Source organism: Mytilus californianus, unplaced genomic scaffold, assembly GCF_021869535.1.
Source record: "Mytilus californianus isolate M0D057914Y unplaced genomic scaffold, xbMytCali1.0.p SCAF_7, whole genome shotgun sequence".
NCBI classification, from domain to species: Eukaryota; Metazoa; Mollusca; class Bivalvia; order Mytilida; family Mytilidae; genus Mytilus; species Mytilus californianus.
The window spans coordinates 86,322,153-86,338,291 of record NW_026262723.1 but is presented as its reverse complement, the minus strand read 5'-3'; the positions used below and the strand labels follow the sequence as shown (position 1 = coordinate 86,338,291).

The 16,139-nt window shown below is 34.0% G+C and overlaps 1 protein-coding gene across 4 annotated transcripts in view; it reads right to left on the bottom strand.

The window, feature by feature from the left end:
* The window catches only part of LOC127708079 (ras GTPase-activating protein-binding protein 2-like), a 33,188-nt gene extending 22,651 nt beyond the window's left edge, over positions 1-10,537 (bottom strand). For 3 of the 4 annotated variants that reach the window (XM_052212884.1, XM_052212887.1, XM_052212886.1), the window contains exons 1-3: positions 10,494-10,537; positions 2,655-2,770; positions 1,989-2,070 (exon numbers count right to left, since the gene is read on the bottom strand). In XM_052212884.1, the coding sequence (XP_052068844.1) occupies positions 1,989-2,070; positions 2,655-2,749 (177 nt within the window). In that variant the 5' untranslated portion in view covers positions 2,750-2,770; positions 10,494-10,537. Of the gene's footprint in view, positions 1-1,988; positions 2,071-2,654; positions 2,771-10,146; positions 10,314-10,493 lie in introns of those variants that run through there. The other variant, XM_052212885.1, reaches the window with a different exon arrangement.
* Between the last annotated feature and the right edge of the window lie 5,602 nt (positions 10,538-16,139).

The window sequence follows — 16,139 nt, the reverse complement described above, 5'->3', positions numbered from 1 at the left end:
ATTCAATTTTTGTTAAAATCAAACTAAGTTTAATTTTGGACCCTTTGGACCTTAATGTACTCCAATTTGAAAACGGAACCAAAAATTAAGAATCTAAATACACGGTTAGATTCGGCATATCAAAGAACCCCAATAATTCAATTTTTGATGAAATCAAACAAAGTTAAATTTTGGACCCTTTGGACCTCAATGTGGACCAATTTAAAAACGGGGCCCAAAATCCAAAAACTTAATACACGGTTAGATTCAGCATATTAAAGAACCCCAAGAATTCAAGAATAAAACCCCATTGAAATTGATCAAGAAATAAGCAATTTATAAGAAGTATCTTCTTTTGCACAATACTGTGCAATTGAATATTTCTTGCTATTGCGCAATACTGTACAATTGACAATTTCTTGCTATTGCGCAATATTATGCTATTGGATATTTCTTGCTATTGCGCAATACTGTGCAATTGAAGATTTCTTGCTATTGCGCAATACTGTGCAATTGAAGATTTCTTGCTATTGTGCAATACTGTGCAATTGAAAATTTCTTGCTATTGCACAATACTTATTATATAAAAATTTACACATCCTGTTTGGTGTGTATCTCCTACAATATCATTATTATTTGCTTTTAAATATAAATCAGAAATAACCAACTTAAAATGGAAAATTTTAAAAGAAAAAAAAAAGGAAAAAAGAAAAAAACCCCCCCCCCCCCAAAAAATTTTTTGAACCCCCTTATGATTCATCACCCCCAAACTCAATCCCAGCCTTCCCTTTGTGGTATGGTACCTTGCAGTACAATTTCAGAGAGATCCATACACTTGAACACAAGTTATTGTCTTGAAACTAGAAAAATGCTTATTTTTGGCCCCTTTTTGGCCCCCAATTCCTAAACGTTTCAGGCAATTACCCCCGAACTCAATTCCAGCTTTCCCTTTGTGATATGAAACCTTGTAGTACAATTTCAGAAATATCCAAACACTTACACACAAGTTATTGTCATGAAACTAGAAAAATGCTTGTTTTTTGCCCCTTTTTTGGCCCCTTATTCCTAAAATTTTGAGGCAATTACCCCCAAAATCAATTAAGCCTTCCCTTTGTGATATGGAACCTTGTGGTACAATGTCAGAGAGATCCATACACTTACACACAAGTTATTGTCTGACAGTTACAAAATGCTTATTTTTGGCCCCTTTTTGGCCCTTAATTCCTTAACTGTTGGTACCATAACCCCCAAAATCAATCCCAACCTTCCTTTTGTGGTATTGAACCTTATGGTAAAATTTCATGGAGATCCATTCACTTAAACTAAAGTTAGAGTGCGAAAACCAATGTGTCTTCGGACGACGCCGGACGACGCCAGACGACGACAACGCCAACGTCATACCAATATACGACCAAAAATTTTTTAATTTTTGCTGTTGTATAAAAATGCTTATTTTTGGCCCCTAATTCCTTAACTGTTGGTACCATAACCCCCAAAATCAATCCCCACCTTCCTTTTGTGGTATTGAACCTTATGGTAAAATTTCATAGAGATCCATTCACTTAAACTAAAGTTAGAGTGCGAAAACCAATGTGTCTTCAGACGACGACGACACCAACGTCATACCAATATACGACCACAAAATTTTTTTGCGGTCGTATAAAAATTTGTAAAAGGAACACCAGTAATACGTGGACGAAATTTTCAATCAGTAAGGTGCTAAGTGTAGACTAAGTTTTACTGTATTAGAAGATAACTGTGTTTTGTTTTTTTGAGGAGCAAAGTTTGCATGATAAGCTAAAGCCGCTGGCTTGCTACCTATGTTTCAAGTCTCATCTCTACCTTTAACAAAGTGCAGTGAGGTGAACATTCTTTAGATCATATCCATGCCCATTACGCAATTTATTGATAATATATATTCTCAAGAACTCTTTTAATACTCAGATAGATCAAAATCATTGTGCATGCAACATCAATTAAACTCCAATGATCATACAGATATTACTTACTGCTTGTCCCATGACAGGTGGTTGTTCTTCTCCTGGTTTTTCAACACCTCCATGAACAAAACTAGAATTGTGACTGTAGAATCTGTAATTATTCAAAAATATGGGTCAGAATTAAAATTCTTGGAGTATAAATAAAAAAAATTTTTTCTGAAACACACAATGCATATAACTTTTAAAATGCTGGGTCCAGCCATACCTTGAAACTTTCCAGGCGTACTGTTTGTCTGTACTCTTGAGAGTACATTTTGTGATGTAAACATGACCATACTTGTAAATTCATTTTGATAATCCTTAGTCAACTGATAATGAGCCCACCTTGACAACTATCAACATGTTCAGAATTTCTGCTTAGTTTGCATATTGATTAAATCAAGTGATTTGTCATCCAGTTTAGCATGGGGCATGATGCCTGACACAACTAAGTTTTCAAAAACTGGTTATTACTTTTGAGAATTGACATGTGAAAGGAAGCAGAACCTGATATAAATTACATGCCATTTCTTTTTTAACAAATGGATCAAAACATCTTTCTTATGGCATGGTAGAAATTATTTCAACAAGGGAAACTTGTCTGTAATCCTCTTTTCTTGGAATTGATGTTGGTTTTTTTGTTAAAGACATCATGGTAGAAAGAAATTTGGTATGATTTGTACATTTGATATTTACCTGTGAAGATGCAGTGGGGCCTCGTTTAGCAAGGTATAATATTGCCTCACAAATTCGCGGCCAACGCACTGTGGACTTGGGGTTTCCATAACCATGACTTTGTATTATCAAGTAATCTGAAAAATATGGTTTATAAGAATAAGTAGATATTTTCACTATTTCAGGTCTTTCTCATTAGGTTGTACCTTTTAAGTTCTAACTATTCCGTGTACCAACAAAAAAGGATTTGGTACAGGCTATCCAAAGCTAATTATGTATATACAACATAAGGTCAATGTCAGAAAAATAACTTTTTTGTATGAGGTTTAGAAACTGGGGAAGGGCCAGGATTTCCGGGCACTTCAACAGTTTGGTGCTGAAAACAAAACTAGAGGCTCTAAAGAGCCTGTGTCGCTCACCTTGGTCTATGTGCATATTAAACAAAGGACACAGATGGATTCATGACAAAATTGTGTTTTGGTGATGGTGATGTGTTTGTAGATCTTACTTTACTGAACATTCTTGCTGCTTACAATTATCTCTATCTATAATGATCTTTCTTGGCCCAGTAGTTACAGTGGAAAATATTTTGTAAAAATTTACAAAAATTTATGAAAATTATAAAAAATGGACTATAAAGGGCAATAACTCCTTAAGGGGTCAATTGACAATTTTGGTCATGTTGACTTATTTGTAGATCTTACTTTGCTGTACATTATTGCTGTTTACAGTTTATCTCTATCTATAATAATATTCAAGATAATAACCAAAAGCTGCAAAATTTTCCTAAAATACCAATTCAGGGGCATCAACCCAACAACGTGTTGCCTGATTGGTCTGAAAATTTCAGGGCAGATAGATCTTGACCTAATGAACAATTTTATTCTTGTCAGATTTGCTCTAAATGCTTTGGTTTCAGAGATATGAGCCAAAAACTGCATTTTACCCTATGAACTATTTTTAAGCCATGTCGGCCATCTTGGTTCGCGGGCGGGTCATCGGACACATTTTTTAAACTAGATACCCTAATGATGATTGTGGACAAGTTTGGTTAAATTTGTCTTAGTAGTTTCAGAGGAGAAGATTTTTGTAAAAGATTACAAAAATTTACGAAAAATGGTTAAAAAATTGACTATAAAGGGCAATAACTCCTTAAGGGGTCAACTGACCATTTTGGTCATGTTGACTTATTTGTAGATCTTACTTTGCTGAACATTATTACTGTTTACAGTTTATCTCTTTCTATAATAATATTCAAGACAATAACCAAAAACGGCAAAATTTCCTTAAAATTACCAATTCAGGGGCAGCAACCCAACAACGGGTTTTCAGATTCAACTGAAAATTTCAGGGCAGATAGATCTTGACCTGATAAACATTTTTACCCCATGTCAGATTTGCTCTAAATGCTTTGGTTTCAGAGATATAAGCCAAAATCTACATTTTACCCCTATGTTCTATTTTTAGCCATGGCGGCCATCTTGGTTAGTTGGCCGGGTCACCGGACACATTTTTTAAACTAGATACCCTATTGATGATTGTGGACAAGTTTGGTCAAATTTGGCCCAGTAGTTTCAGAGGAGAAGATTTTTGTAAAAGTTTACGGACGACGGACGCCAAACGCCAAGTGATGAGAAAAGCTCACTTGGCCCTTTGGGCCAGGTGAGCTAAAAATTTGATATTTCCCCGACATTGACCTTACATTATTTTCATACTGCAGCTAAAAATTGCTGCATGTACAATAACATTAGGAAAATGTTATCAAAGAATAAATTTAATAAAATGCTTCGCTGAGCGCAGCCTGATACGACCGCAGAGGTCAAACCCTGAACAGTTGGGGCAAATTTGGACACAATATTCAAGCTTGATACTGTCTTAATTTGGATTGTGATCAAATTTTTGACATAATATAGGTTTCTGACACAATATAAATGTGGTCAAAGATCTTATAAATCCATTGCGCAATACTGTGCAATTGAAGATTTCTTCTTGAAACTTTTCAAAAATTCGAAATTCTAAAAATTTTGAAAAAAAATATGAATCCCTTAAAAGAATTGGGAAAAATTCCCCCCCCCCCCCCCCCCCCCCAAGGCTTCCAAAAATATTTTTAGCCAGCCGGACATTTTATGTATTATCCCGATTTTAATCCCTCAAGACTAAATAAATAAAAGGCAATAATGGTAATCAATTGCCGAGTTGGCCATCTCAATGATTGACATTAAAAAAAAAAACGATATTAAACTTTCTTTGATTCAAATTCGAAGTTCTGACGTAAACTGTTAAATTGGCAGTGCATCATTCGAAGTGTGCAACATCAGTTTACTTATATCTGCTTAGACTCTTTATTTGTGCAAAATAACGTTGTCAAAAACTTTACTTTAGTTTTTAAATCTAAACCGGATGTTATCTTGACAATGGTAAAACATGGACCAGAGATGGAAACGTAAATTCTGTGTAAGTTTGCAAAGCATGAATGAGTGTAAGTAGCTCTTTCTACGTTATTTCTTCAAGAAAATATTCGAAATAAACGTGAGATAAAGGTATCAATGACAATTTAAGCATTTTTTGAAGAAATTAGGATGCATAATTAAATTTCACACCTGCACACATGTACTAGTTCAAACAGAGACATGTCTCTGGTTCAAACAACGTGGTTATGACGATTTTTCATTTTCACCTTTTTAATTTTTTCATAAAACATATTTGTAAACGTATTTCTGATAATTTAAATCTTTTTAACTAAATTGATTAGATGCAAACAGCTGAAATGTAAGAAAATAACTTTGAATAGACCGATCAATGGCCGGTTCAAAATAGTTAACCTGTCACCTGAACAGGTAAATTTCAGCTGTTTGACAACTAATTAGCCTTGATTAAAATGAGAAGGTATTAAAGTAGGGGTTGTTTTGATAGTACTTAATGATCATGTCACTTTTATGACCGGAAATGTGTGGCTGTTAAAGGCAAAAAGGTTGGGTCAAAAAGATCGTGAATTATGTTAAAATGACCGTCTCTTAAGCCTTGAAAACTAAAAAGTTGATGTCCGTTTAGCTTTGCCCAGCCGGACTTTTACCGGACATTATACAAATGTCCGGAATATATGACTGTTTTGGAAGCCTTGCCCCCCCCCCCCCAACTTTTTGAAACCCCCCTTGGAGCAATAACCCCAAAACTCAATCCCAGCCTTTCCTTTGTAGTATGGAACCTTGTAGTACAATTTCAGAGAGATCCATACACTTACACACAAGTTATTGTCTGGAAACTAGAAAAATGCTTGTTTTTGGTCCTTTTTTGGCCCCTAATTCCTACATGTTTGGGGCAATTAACCCCAAACTCAATCCCAGCCTTCCCTTTGTTATATGGAACCTTGTGGTACAATGTCAGAGAGATCCATACACTTACACACAAGTTATTGTCTGGAAACTAGAAAAATGCTTGCTTTTGGCCCTTAATTCCTAAACTGTTGGCCCCCTTACCCCTAAAATGAATCCCAACCTTCTACTTGTGGTATTAAACATTGTGGTACAATTTCAGAGCAATCAAAATACTTATACACAAATTATTATCCTGAAACTAGAAAAATGCTTGTTTTTGGCCCCTTTTTGGGGCCTTAATTCCTAAACAGTTGGGACCAGCATCCCCAAAATCAATCCCAACCTTCCTTTTGTGGTATTGAACCTTCTTAAAAAATTTCATAGAGATCCATTCACTTAAACTAAAGTTATTGTCCGGAAACCAATGTGTCTTCAGACGACGGCGCAGACGACGACAACATCATACCATTATACAATCCAAAAAAAAATTTTGCAGTCATATAAAAAGTTGCTGTACTATTATAACTTTATTGGGTCAAATATTTTCTTTGTTCCTTCTGTGAACTTGAACTGTAAATCACGGGCACACTTGAGTTGAAGAGGTTTTAAAACCAGCAGTACAACTGGGTCTTTTGGTTATTTTTGTTGCTGGGATGATGTTTAGTATATTTAAGCACCCATTATTCTCTCTTCTTCATTTATTTGCCCATTTTTCTCTTTCCTGAAGCATATGCAGACCATAAGCAATTATAATAAAATGCTCCGCAGGGCGCAGCTTGATACGACCGCAGAGGTCGAACCCTGAACAGTTGGGGCAAGTATGGACACAACATTCAAGCTTGATACAGCTCTGAATTTGGATTGTGATTAAATATTTGACACAGCATAGGTTTCTGACACAGAATGAATGTGGTCAAAGAACTTAAAAATTTTAAATTGGACATTCACCTATTATGGTCCAATATCCAAAATCTAAATACATGGTTAGATTCAGCATATCAAAGAACCCCAAGAATTCAATTTTTGATGAAATCAAACAAAGTTTTATTTTAGACCCTTTTGACCTCAATGTGGACAAAGTTGATAAGGGGGCCCAAAAATTAAAATACATGGTTAGATTCAGCATATCAAAGAACCCCATATATTCAATTTTTGTTGAAATCAAACAAAGTTTAATTTTGGACCCCGATTTGGACCAACTTGAAAACTGGGCCCATAATCAAAAATCTAAATACATGTTTAGATTCAGCATATCAAAGAACCCTAAAAATTCAATTTTTGTTAAAATCAAACTAAGTTTAATTTTGGACCCTTTGGACCTTAATGTACTCCAATTTGAAAACGGAACCAAAAATTAAGAATCTAAATACACGGTTAGATTCGGCATATCAAAGAACCCCAATAATTCAATTTTTGATGAAATCAAACAAAGTTAAATTTTGGACCCTTTGGACCTCAATGTGGACCAATTTAAAAACGGGGCCCAAAATCCAAAAACTTAATACACGGTTAGATTCAGCATATTAAAGAACCCCAAGAATTCAAGAATAAAACCCCATTGAAATTGATCAAGAAATAAGCAATTTATACGAAGTATCTTCTTTTGCACAATACTGTGCAATTGAATATTTCTTGCTATTGCGCAATACTGTACAATTGACAATTTCTTGCTATTGCGCAATATTGTGCTATTGGATATTTCTTGCTATTGCGCAATACTGTGCAATTGAAGATTTCTTGCTATTGAGCAATACTGTGCAATTGAAGATTTCTTGCTATTGTGCAATACTGTGGAATTGAAAATTTCTTGCTATTGCACAATACTTATTATATAATAAATTACACATCCTGTTTGGTGTGTATCTCCTACCATATCATTATTATTTGCTTTTAAATATAAATCAGAAATAACCAACTTAAAATGGAAAATTTTAAAAGAAAAAAAAAAGGAAAAAAAGAAAAAAAAAAATCCCCCCCCCCCCAAATTTTTTGAACCCCCTTATGATTCATCACCCCCAAACTCAATCCCAGCCTTCCCTTTGTGGTATGGTACCTTGCAGTACAATTTCAGAGAGATCCATACACTTGAACACAAGTTATTGTCTGGAAACTAGAAAAATGCTTATTTTTGGCCCCTTTTTGGCCCCCAATTCCTAAACATTTAGGGCAATTACCCCCAAACTCAATTCCAGCTTTCCCTTTGTGATATGGAACCTTATAGTACAATTTCAGAAATATCCAAACACTTACACACAAGTTATTGTCATGAAACTAGAAAAATGCTTGTTTTTTGCCCCTTTTTTGGCCCCTAATTCCTAAAATTTTGAGGCAATTACCCCCAAAATCAATTACAGCCTTCCCTTTGTGATATGGAACCTTGTGGTACAATGTCAGAGAGATCCATACACTTACACACAAGTTATTGTCTGGAAGTTACAAAAATGCTTATTTTTGGCCCCTAATTCCTTAACTGTTGGTACCATAACCCCCAAAATCAATCCCAACCTTCCTTTCGTGGTATTGAACCTTATGGTAAAATTTTATGGAGATCCATTCACTTAAACTAAAGTTAGAGTGCGAAAACCAATGTGTCTTCGGACGACGACGACGACGCCAACGTCATACCAATATACGTAACGACCAAAAAATTTTCAATTTTTGCGGTCGTATAAAAACAGGAACATTGATCAATAGATTCATTAGGCCAAAAAAAAATATTTGTCTGTTTAAGGTTACATACTTTAAAAAAATAGGGTAGGTAGGTCGGTATTTCCATTTTATTTTTTTTGACATGATTTTGAGTCATGCGATTTCGTCTTGTCGTGGTCCGAGTTAATCATGGGCAGAGTTTACCCATATATTTAATGATTGGATTATTTCCCTTTGTTATTGGTTGGAAAAAATGGTGGCAAAGTGTTTATTTCATCACATGAGTCGTGAATTTCCTTAAAACAGCTGTCATATTCACGATTGTGAACATTGGCATGTATCAGGCAATTGATTTATAACATTTTAAACATAAAAGGCATTTGAAATGTAATTAGCCAGTTCCTGCCATGCCTTAAAACTTTAACCAATGCACAGATTTGTCTGTTCTCCGAGTAAAATTTTGTGGTGTAAACACAGCCATATTTTTCAATTCCTTCTGATGAACCTTAATAACATAAACATGGTAATATAGAAAATTTACGGCAAGGTGCACAAATATGAAAGTCGTCTATTGAACAATCAACTCTTACTGTGGAGGAATATATCTGTAAATATCAAAAATGAAATTGACAATTTATAAAAGTTTCATAAATGAAGCACATGAATAGACCAATTTCACTTTTTTTTAAGAATTAGTTATGCCGTTTGACCCTGATCAATTGGATTAAAAGACATCACTGAACAATACACCTTATCGCTATTTGTCCGCCATTACTGGATATCACACAGGTTCCCGTAAAATTTTGACGTCATAAAACAAAATATCTGACGCCACAATGGAAAAGTGATTGTTGTTGACGTTAAAAGTTCAAGCGGCCGGGTCAGCCGGGAATAGCGATAAGGTGTATCCATGTTATAACTTAAAGCATGGACATCGGAATGTTCTGGAAAATGCACCAATGTGACAGTAATCTATCCAACAAACTTTTAAGTTAAATCTGAAAATGAATTTGGATTAAGTTCAAGATTAACTTTTGACAAAGAGTTGATTAAATTTAAAAAGTCGAAAATCACTTCCTTTCAGCAAGAAAATGCAAAGTATTCTTCATATACATTTTTATGTACATGATATAACTCACTAAAATTACATACTGTTTCGTGGAAATAAACTACAATATTTTGTTAAGAATTTCTCGTGTGTGAATAGTTAGTTTGATTTATAATCCTGATTGGAGAGTATACACAATAGACACAGGGTAATATTAGCTAGAAAAGATTTTTTTCAGAGTACATTGTACATTTCTTCACAAGAGTAAATAATACGGTTTTGAAGAGTAGTTCTAACAATAAATAATCACGATGAAGAATTGTATCACTTGTTTTTTCAAAGGATCAAGGAGATATTACACAAAAAGATTTAATATTCAAACGCTAACAAAATGTAAATTCTGAAAGTGAAAATACATCACGGAAGCCATGTCTGAACACACGAGGAAAAATACCGGTCTATAGTTTCACTGTAAATTATCAATTTTTTGACGTAAACTTACCTCAAAAATGGTGAATTTTTGGTGATATGTGAATAAAATATTTACAAATACATTAGAATACTAAATATATGGATCTTAAAATGATAAAATATTGGATTTGACGTCCGTAAAAACTACGAAGAATTGCACATGCAGTGTGCGCAGTGAGGTCCTAAATTAGTCAAATATTGCGCACATAACGGGGGCACCCTGTGTGCCAAAATGTATACCCCAAATCGGAATTACTATGTTCAATGTTCCATTTCTACAAAGAACATACTATATTTTTTTTATTTTAAACTTAAAATTTCGATAAAAAAAAGAATGGTTCTCTTGTAATAACTGAAAAACGACCACCGAAGTCTTACCTTTAACCTTCAATGAAAATGCATTTCTTTGTTTCTCTGCTAATAAGGATCAGAATGGGCACATAAAAAACAAAAACAGATTTTAAAGAACGGTTTATATGAGGAAATGCCTACCAAGTCAGGAATATGACAATTGTTTTCCTTTCGTTTGATGTGTTTCAGCTTTTGATTTTGCCATTTGATAAAGGCCTTTCTGTTTTGAATTTCTTTGGAGTTCGGGATTTTTGTTATTTTACTTTTTTTGTACACTCCCACCCGGATTAATAGTTGTTTGCTTGATGCCGGTCCACTGAGTGGCAAATATTTTATACATCAAATAAACAATTAATACAATACAGATAAAGACAGGTGTAAGTATGAAATAACCATCGTGAAATTATGTTCAGAAACTTCAAGTAATGAGTTCATTAAAGACTTAAAACAATTTTTTAAAAATGAAGATATCTTATATATAGAAACACAACTTGAAATGTAAATGTAGCCTTAGCCATTTTGTTTAGTTTATTCAAGAATGTGTTAGATAAACATGCTCCAATTATTACTAAACGCGTAAAAAGAACTCACTAATCAGATTTGCACAATGCCCGGATGATATTCGACAAGTTAGAATAAACGAATACGAATAATTTTTCTCATGAACATAATCGTTACAGAGATATTAGCATACAATTATAATACAATAATAATAAAGCATGCTTAAACAAATATGAAACAAAGACAGTACATCTAATTGTGTATGTTTAACACAATTTAACTAACCAGACGACACGATCGATATAATACATGTTTAATAAATCTTGCGACTTTTTATAATACAAATATATCAGTTGTTGAAAATAACTGATTAAATTTTACAGTATTTGCATTTTTTTTTACAGTATTGCGGTAATAATTTTTCCTCTTTGAACTAAAAAAAGTTACAGACTAGAATATAATGGTACTCATCACCTATTTTATTTGAGTCACATACATTACAGGTTCTTTCGCCTCTGTGAATTTTATGCCATCTGCCGGCCGATTCAATGGGCAAAAGATGACAGCTACATCTGAATTTACATAAAAAAATACATTAGATATGAGGGTAGTATCGACAAATAACACTCAAAACAGGACTCATTCTTAAATATTCTATAAAAAATTGTTTTACTTGTATTAAAAATGTCAGACGACCATTCTTGCTTAAATTGGGTCTTTAAGTCGAAGTTCTACACAGTTTTCTATCCAATCTGAGGAAAAATAAGACTGGAATCTCCATACATTTGATAGACCACAATTATCAAAAATACTTTTAACAAATTTCAACCATTTGCTTTCAATAGAAATAAGAAGATGTGGTATGAGTGCCAATGAGACAACTCTCCCTCCAAGTCACAATGTGTAAAAAGTAAACAGTCTTATGGCTGAGACATATAATTATACTGACCAAGTTAATCGCCTTTATTCAGATTTTTACTTCATACTTCTAACAGAAAAACTGTTGGGAGATCGATATTTTAAGCACACAATGACATACCGTAAGTATTATTTATAAACACAGATTCGAGCTTTGAATTATATTTACGAACGATGTATTCGTATATATTTTATGGGTAAAAGTTTCCATCTTTGTGAAATTAATCTTTGATTAGAGTAACTATATCTCTTGTCTTATGTTTAATTTTACGTATTGCTACCAGGCGCGGACCCAGGATTTTATGTTAGGGGGCGCTCCTGAGAATTATGAGCTATTTGGCCATATTTTGAAGGGGAAAAAAAATGGTTGTAATTTGATACCTTAAGAATACTTTTTTTTCGGCCGGGGAGGGGGGGGGGGGGGGGGAGGTTGCACAAACGACCCCCGTCTGAATCCGCGCATGGATACTGCTAGATAAGAAATATGTCAAACGAATTAACTCTATGTTCAATGTGCCCGATTCTTGTTAAAAATTTCTTCATTTGCATAATCTGCATTTAACTTTTAAGAATGTATGCAAGTGACGAAAAGACAAATAACAGCTAATATAAATAAGAAGATATGGTATGAGTGCCAATGAGACAACTCTCCATCCAAGTCACAATGTATAAAAAAGTTAACAATTATAGGTCAAAGTGGCTCACACCGAACAGCAAGCTTTAAAGGGCCCCAAAATGACTAGTGTAAAACAATTCAAACAGGAAAACCAACGGTCTAATCTATATAAAAAAAAACGAGAAACGAGAAACACCTATGAAACACACCAACAAACGACAACCACTGAACAACAGGCTCCAGATTTAGGACAGGTGCATAAAAATGAAGCGGGTTTAAACTGTTTAACAGCCGCCAACCTTCACCCTAACCCGAGACAGTAGACTAGTGTAACATTACAACATAAAAAGACACTCTATAAAATATCAATTGAAATGGCTTAAGTCGATCAAAAAGTCATTTAAACAAAAACAAGTAAACATACACTCAACGAATAAGTTTGATCTATAACACAATATAAATACAATATTAAAACGTAGGTGCCTATATAACATAGACGTTACAGGTAGTAATAAAAAAAGATGCAGGAAGAGTGTCAATAAGACAACTCTTACCTGGGACAAAATGGCGTTAAATAAAACAACGTACACATGCAGGTACATTTGAATATAAAAATTGTGTTGTTAGGGGTACGGAAGTAAACATTTTTACAAAATTAATAAATTTGTTGTTCAGAGTACGAGTACAGAAGTGAAAATTTATCGTCATACTAAATACGTATCAAAGGTGGTACATATTAAAAATAATGAGACGAGATATAACACAAAATAAGTAAACATTGAATTAAAGAAATGCATTACAAATTGTGTCAACAGGTCAAATTAACACGAAAGTACGATTTGAGAGTATTCGCAGTTACTGAAAGCTAGGTAAAAGCCAAAAACAATTAACAATAAAAAATCATGCATCAGAGACTAAAATCAATTTAACGCCATGGACAGTCAAAGAAGACATGACTTGTGCAATGCCAAACTAAAGTATCGACAGGCAGTAGGATCGCGTTAGGATATAACCTATAATAAATATGTATCATGTTATATATAGGTAAAGCAATCTCTAAATAGAAAATTAACATGGATGTGTATATTTTTACATCCCAAAAACCATTCGAAAAGAATACAAATTTAGTCATGTTTTAATTTGTTGATGACAAAATCGATGTTAGTGCCAATGTAAACAATATTCAAAGATCTTATTATAACATTAATAAGATAAACAAACGTTACTAATAAGTTTGTTTAAAGGGTCGATGAGTTTACACGGATCACATAGTGATTTCCGCGCTGTGCAATATTACCGTAAAATTAAGGATGTGAAATACCGTTTTTAATAAGTTTTCTACATGTACAGCCAAATTTACTAATCAAATCTTTGTATCTATGAAAGAGTTTAGAAAATGTTTTAAGCAATTTATGGTAACGAAATCACTGACTTAATAATTTACTAGTGATGCATTGATTAATATGTTCGTTAAAATCTATGACATCACTACACACACGGGCATAACGAACGAGTTAGGATATATAAACACCGTATAATGGAACCAAAGGAACATCGCCGTCTAAAAAAAGAAAATAAACAATAGGGAATTACTGAGTTTGTTTACTGAGTTTGGCCATAAACTGTGATTCATAGCAATACAGGAATAAATCTGCTATTACAGGGGCGCAATTAGTGCCCATAGGAATACCTACTACCTGTCGATACACTTTATCGTCGAAACGTACATATATGTTGTCCAGAAGAAAATTTAAAGCTTCAATCTTATCTGCACATTTCCAGTAAGTGTATCTAGCATACTTTCCCTTTTCGTTACAGAAAAAGGCTTTCAACGAGTTACAGCAAATAAATTTGCAATGAGGTTTTTCAAACTACCATTTAATTAAATATGAAAACTTCTTGTTCTTGATTAGATTGTGTGGAAGTGTAGTGTAGTGAGTAGAAAAATCATAACTGTCAACAGAATTAAAAAGACCACCAAAAGCACGTATTTTATCTAAAACCTCTACAGAATTTTTAACACTACAAAAATAAGTAATACCATTATTTTCATAAACTTTATTACAAAAGTGAATAATAAGTTCTTTTTATAGTAGTAAGGGAGGTAGATAGAAGCACTGATAGATTAGAAGTAGAACAATTACTAGATGCCGAGATGGAACGAAATTTAAATGGTTCTTTGTGTAATTTAGGTAACCAGTACATAGTCAGGACTTTCAAATGTTCGGAAGAGACTTTAAACTGGGTAGTGGCAGTGATATGCTTGTTTACAATTTGACTCTCTGTGGAGCGTACGGACCTGAATGTAGAAGAATTGGAGAACTTCCGTGTAGTATATGCGTCACACCACCACTACATTATTGGCTGCTTTGTCTGCCGATACGAACACAAACCGCTTTGCGAGTACTTGGAGTTTATTTTTTATTCTAGAAATGGGTATATCATGAACCCTATTATTCATTTCAGAATTGTTTTCAAAATGAGATATACGAATATCAACAGTATTCATAGTTTTATTCTGTTTAGAGAACGATGTTGAGGTCTCCTGTAATGACATGACCATTGGGAACATATCTTAAACTAGATGTTTCACAGTCCCAATATTTTGTCATTGAGACAGAGAGGATAAGCTGATTGAAGTCTGTTCATCCAAAATAGTTCGCGAAACGGGATTTTTCAAATTGTTTGTATGATTGTCCTGGTTGTTTCTGTACGGTTTCAAGTGGTTGGAATTTTATAAATTTTAGATTGTGATTATGCTTATCTAAATGTTGGTATATCAAACTTTTGAATTTTTTAGGTCTTCGAAAGCGGTAAAGGTGCTCTTGATTTCTTCTTTAATATTCTCGTCCCGTCTGTCCAACATATTGAATACCACACTAAGGCTGGGTTCAATTGCAAGATACCAGATAAATAAAATAAGGTTTGGGGTTTTTCAGGTAATGTCATAGGAAAAGGAGAGCGAAAAATCTCTCCCGTTCACTGTTGACCTAACAGTATTGTGAGAAGTTAATCTAGAACAGGTCAGTCATTTTCTGGCATTGCACGGGAAAATTTAGTTCACAAAACAGATATTTTCGATTGAACTGGTTTATGGTGAAGGATAATGCCTAAAGTGATCGCATCAACCTTTTGTTGGCCGAGGAAAGTTTTAGAAAGGATAATTTCTCCGTATTTTTCACGATATATCTTTCCTGCCTCGTAGAAAATAAAAATAGAGAGGAATCATATATGAACTACTGTCATTGTAACATTGTATGGATAAGAGCAAGAACGTATCAAATGAGTTAAAATAGGTTGATATATTAAAGAACATTTAGGTTACTTCATAAAAATTAAAACACAAAACATAAATATTTAGAAATGGGGGTCCATTCCACAAGTGCATGTGGAATCGACTCCCATTAAAGTTAATATTATTAGGGGTGGGTTCCGCTGCTGGTGAATAATCAGGACCCATAATACACAAATATACCATCAACAGACGCAGATCCCGTCCAACATTTTCATAAAGGAGGCCCGGTAGTTAAATTTTTTCTTAAAACACAAATTAAGTCGACCCCTGGATCCTCCTCCAATCCACTTACTTATCAGTGCTTCGGTATGGGTATGATTTGAGGCACGTGTTCCCTCTGTAA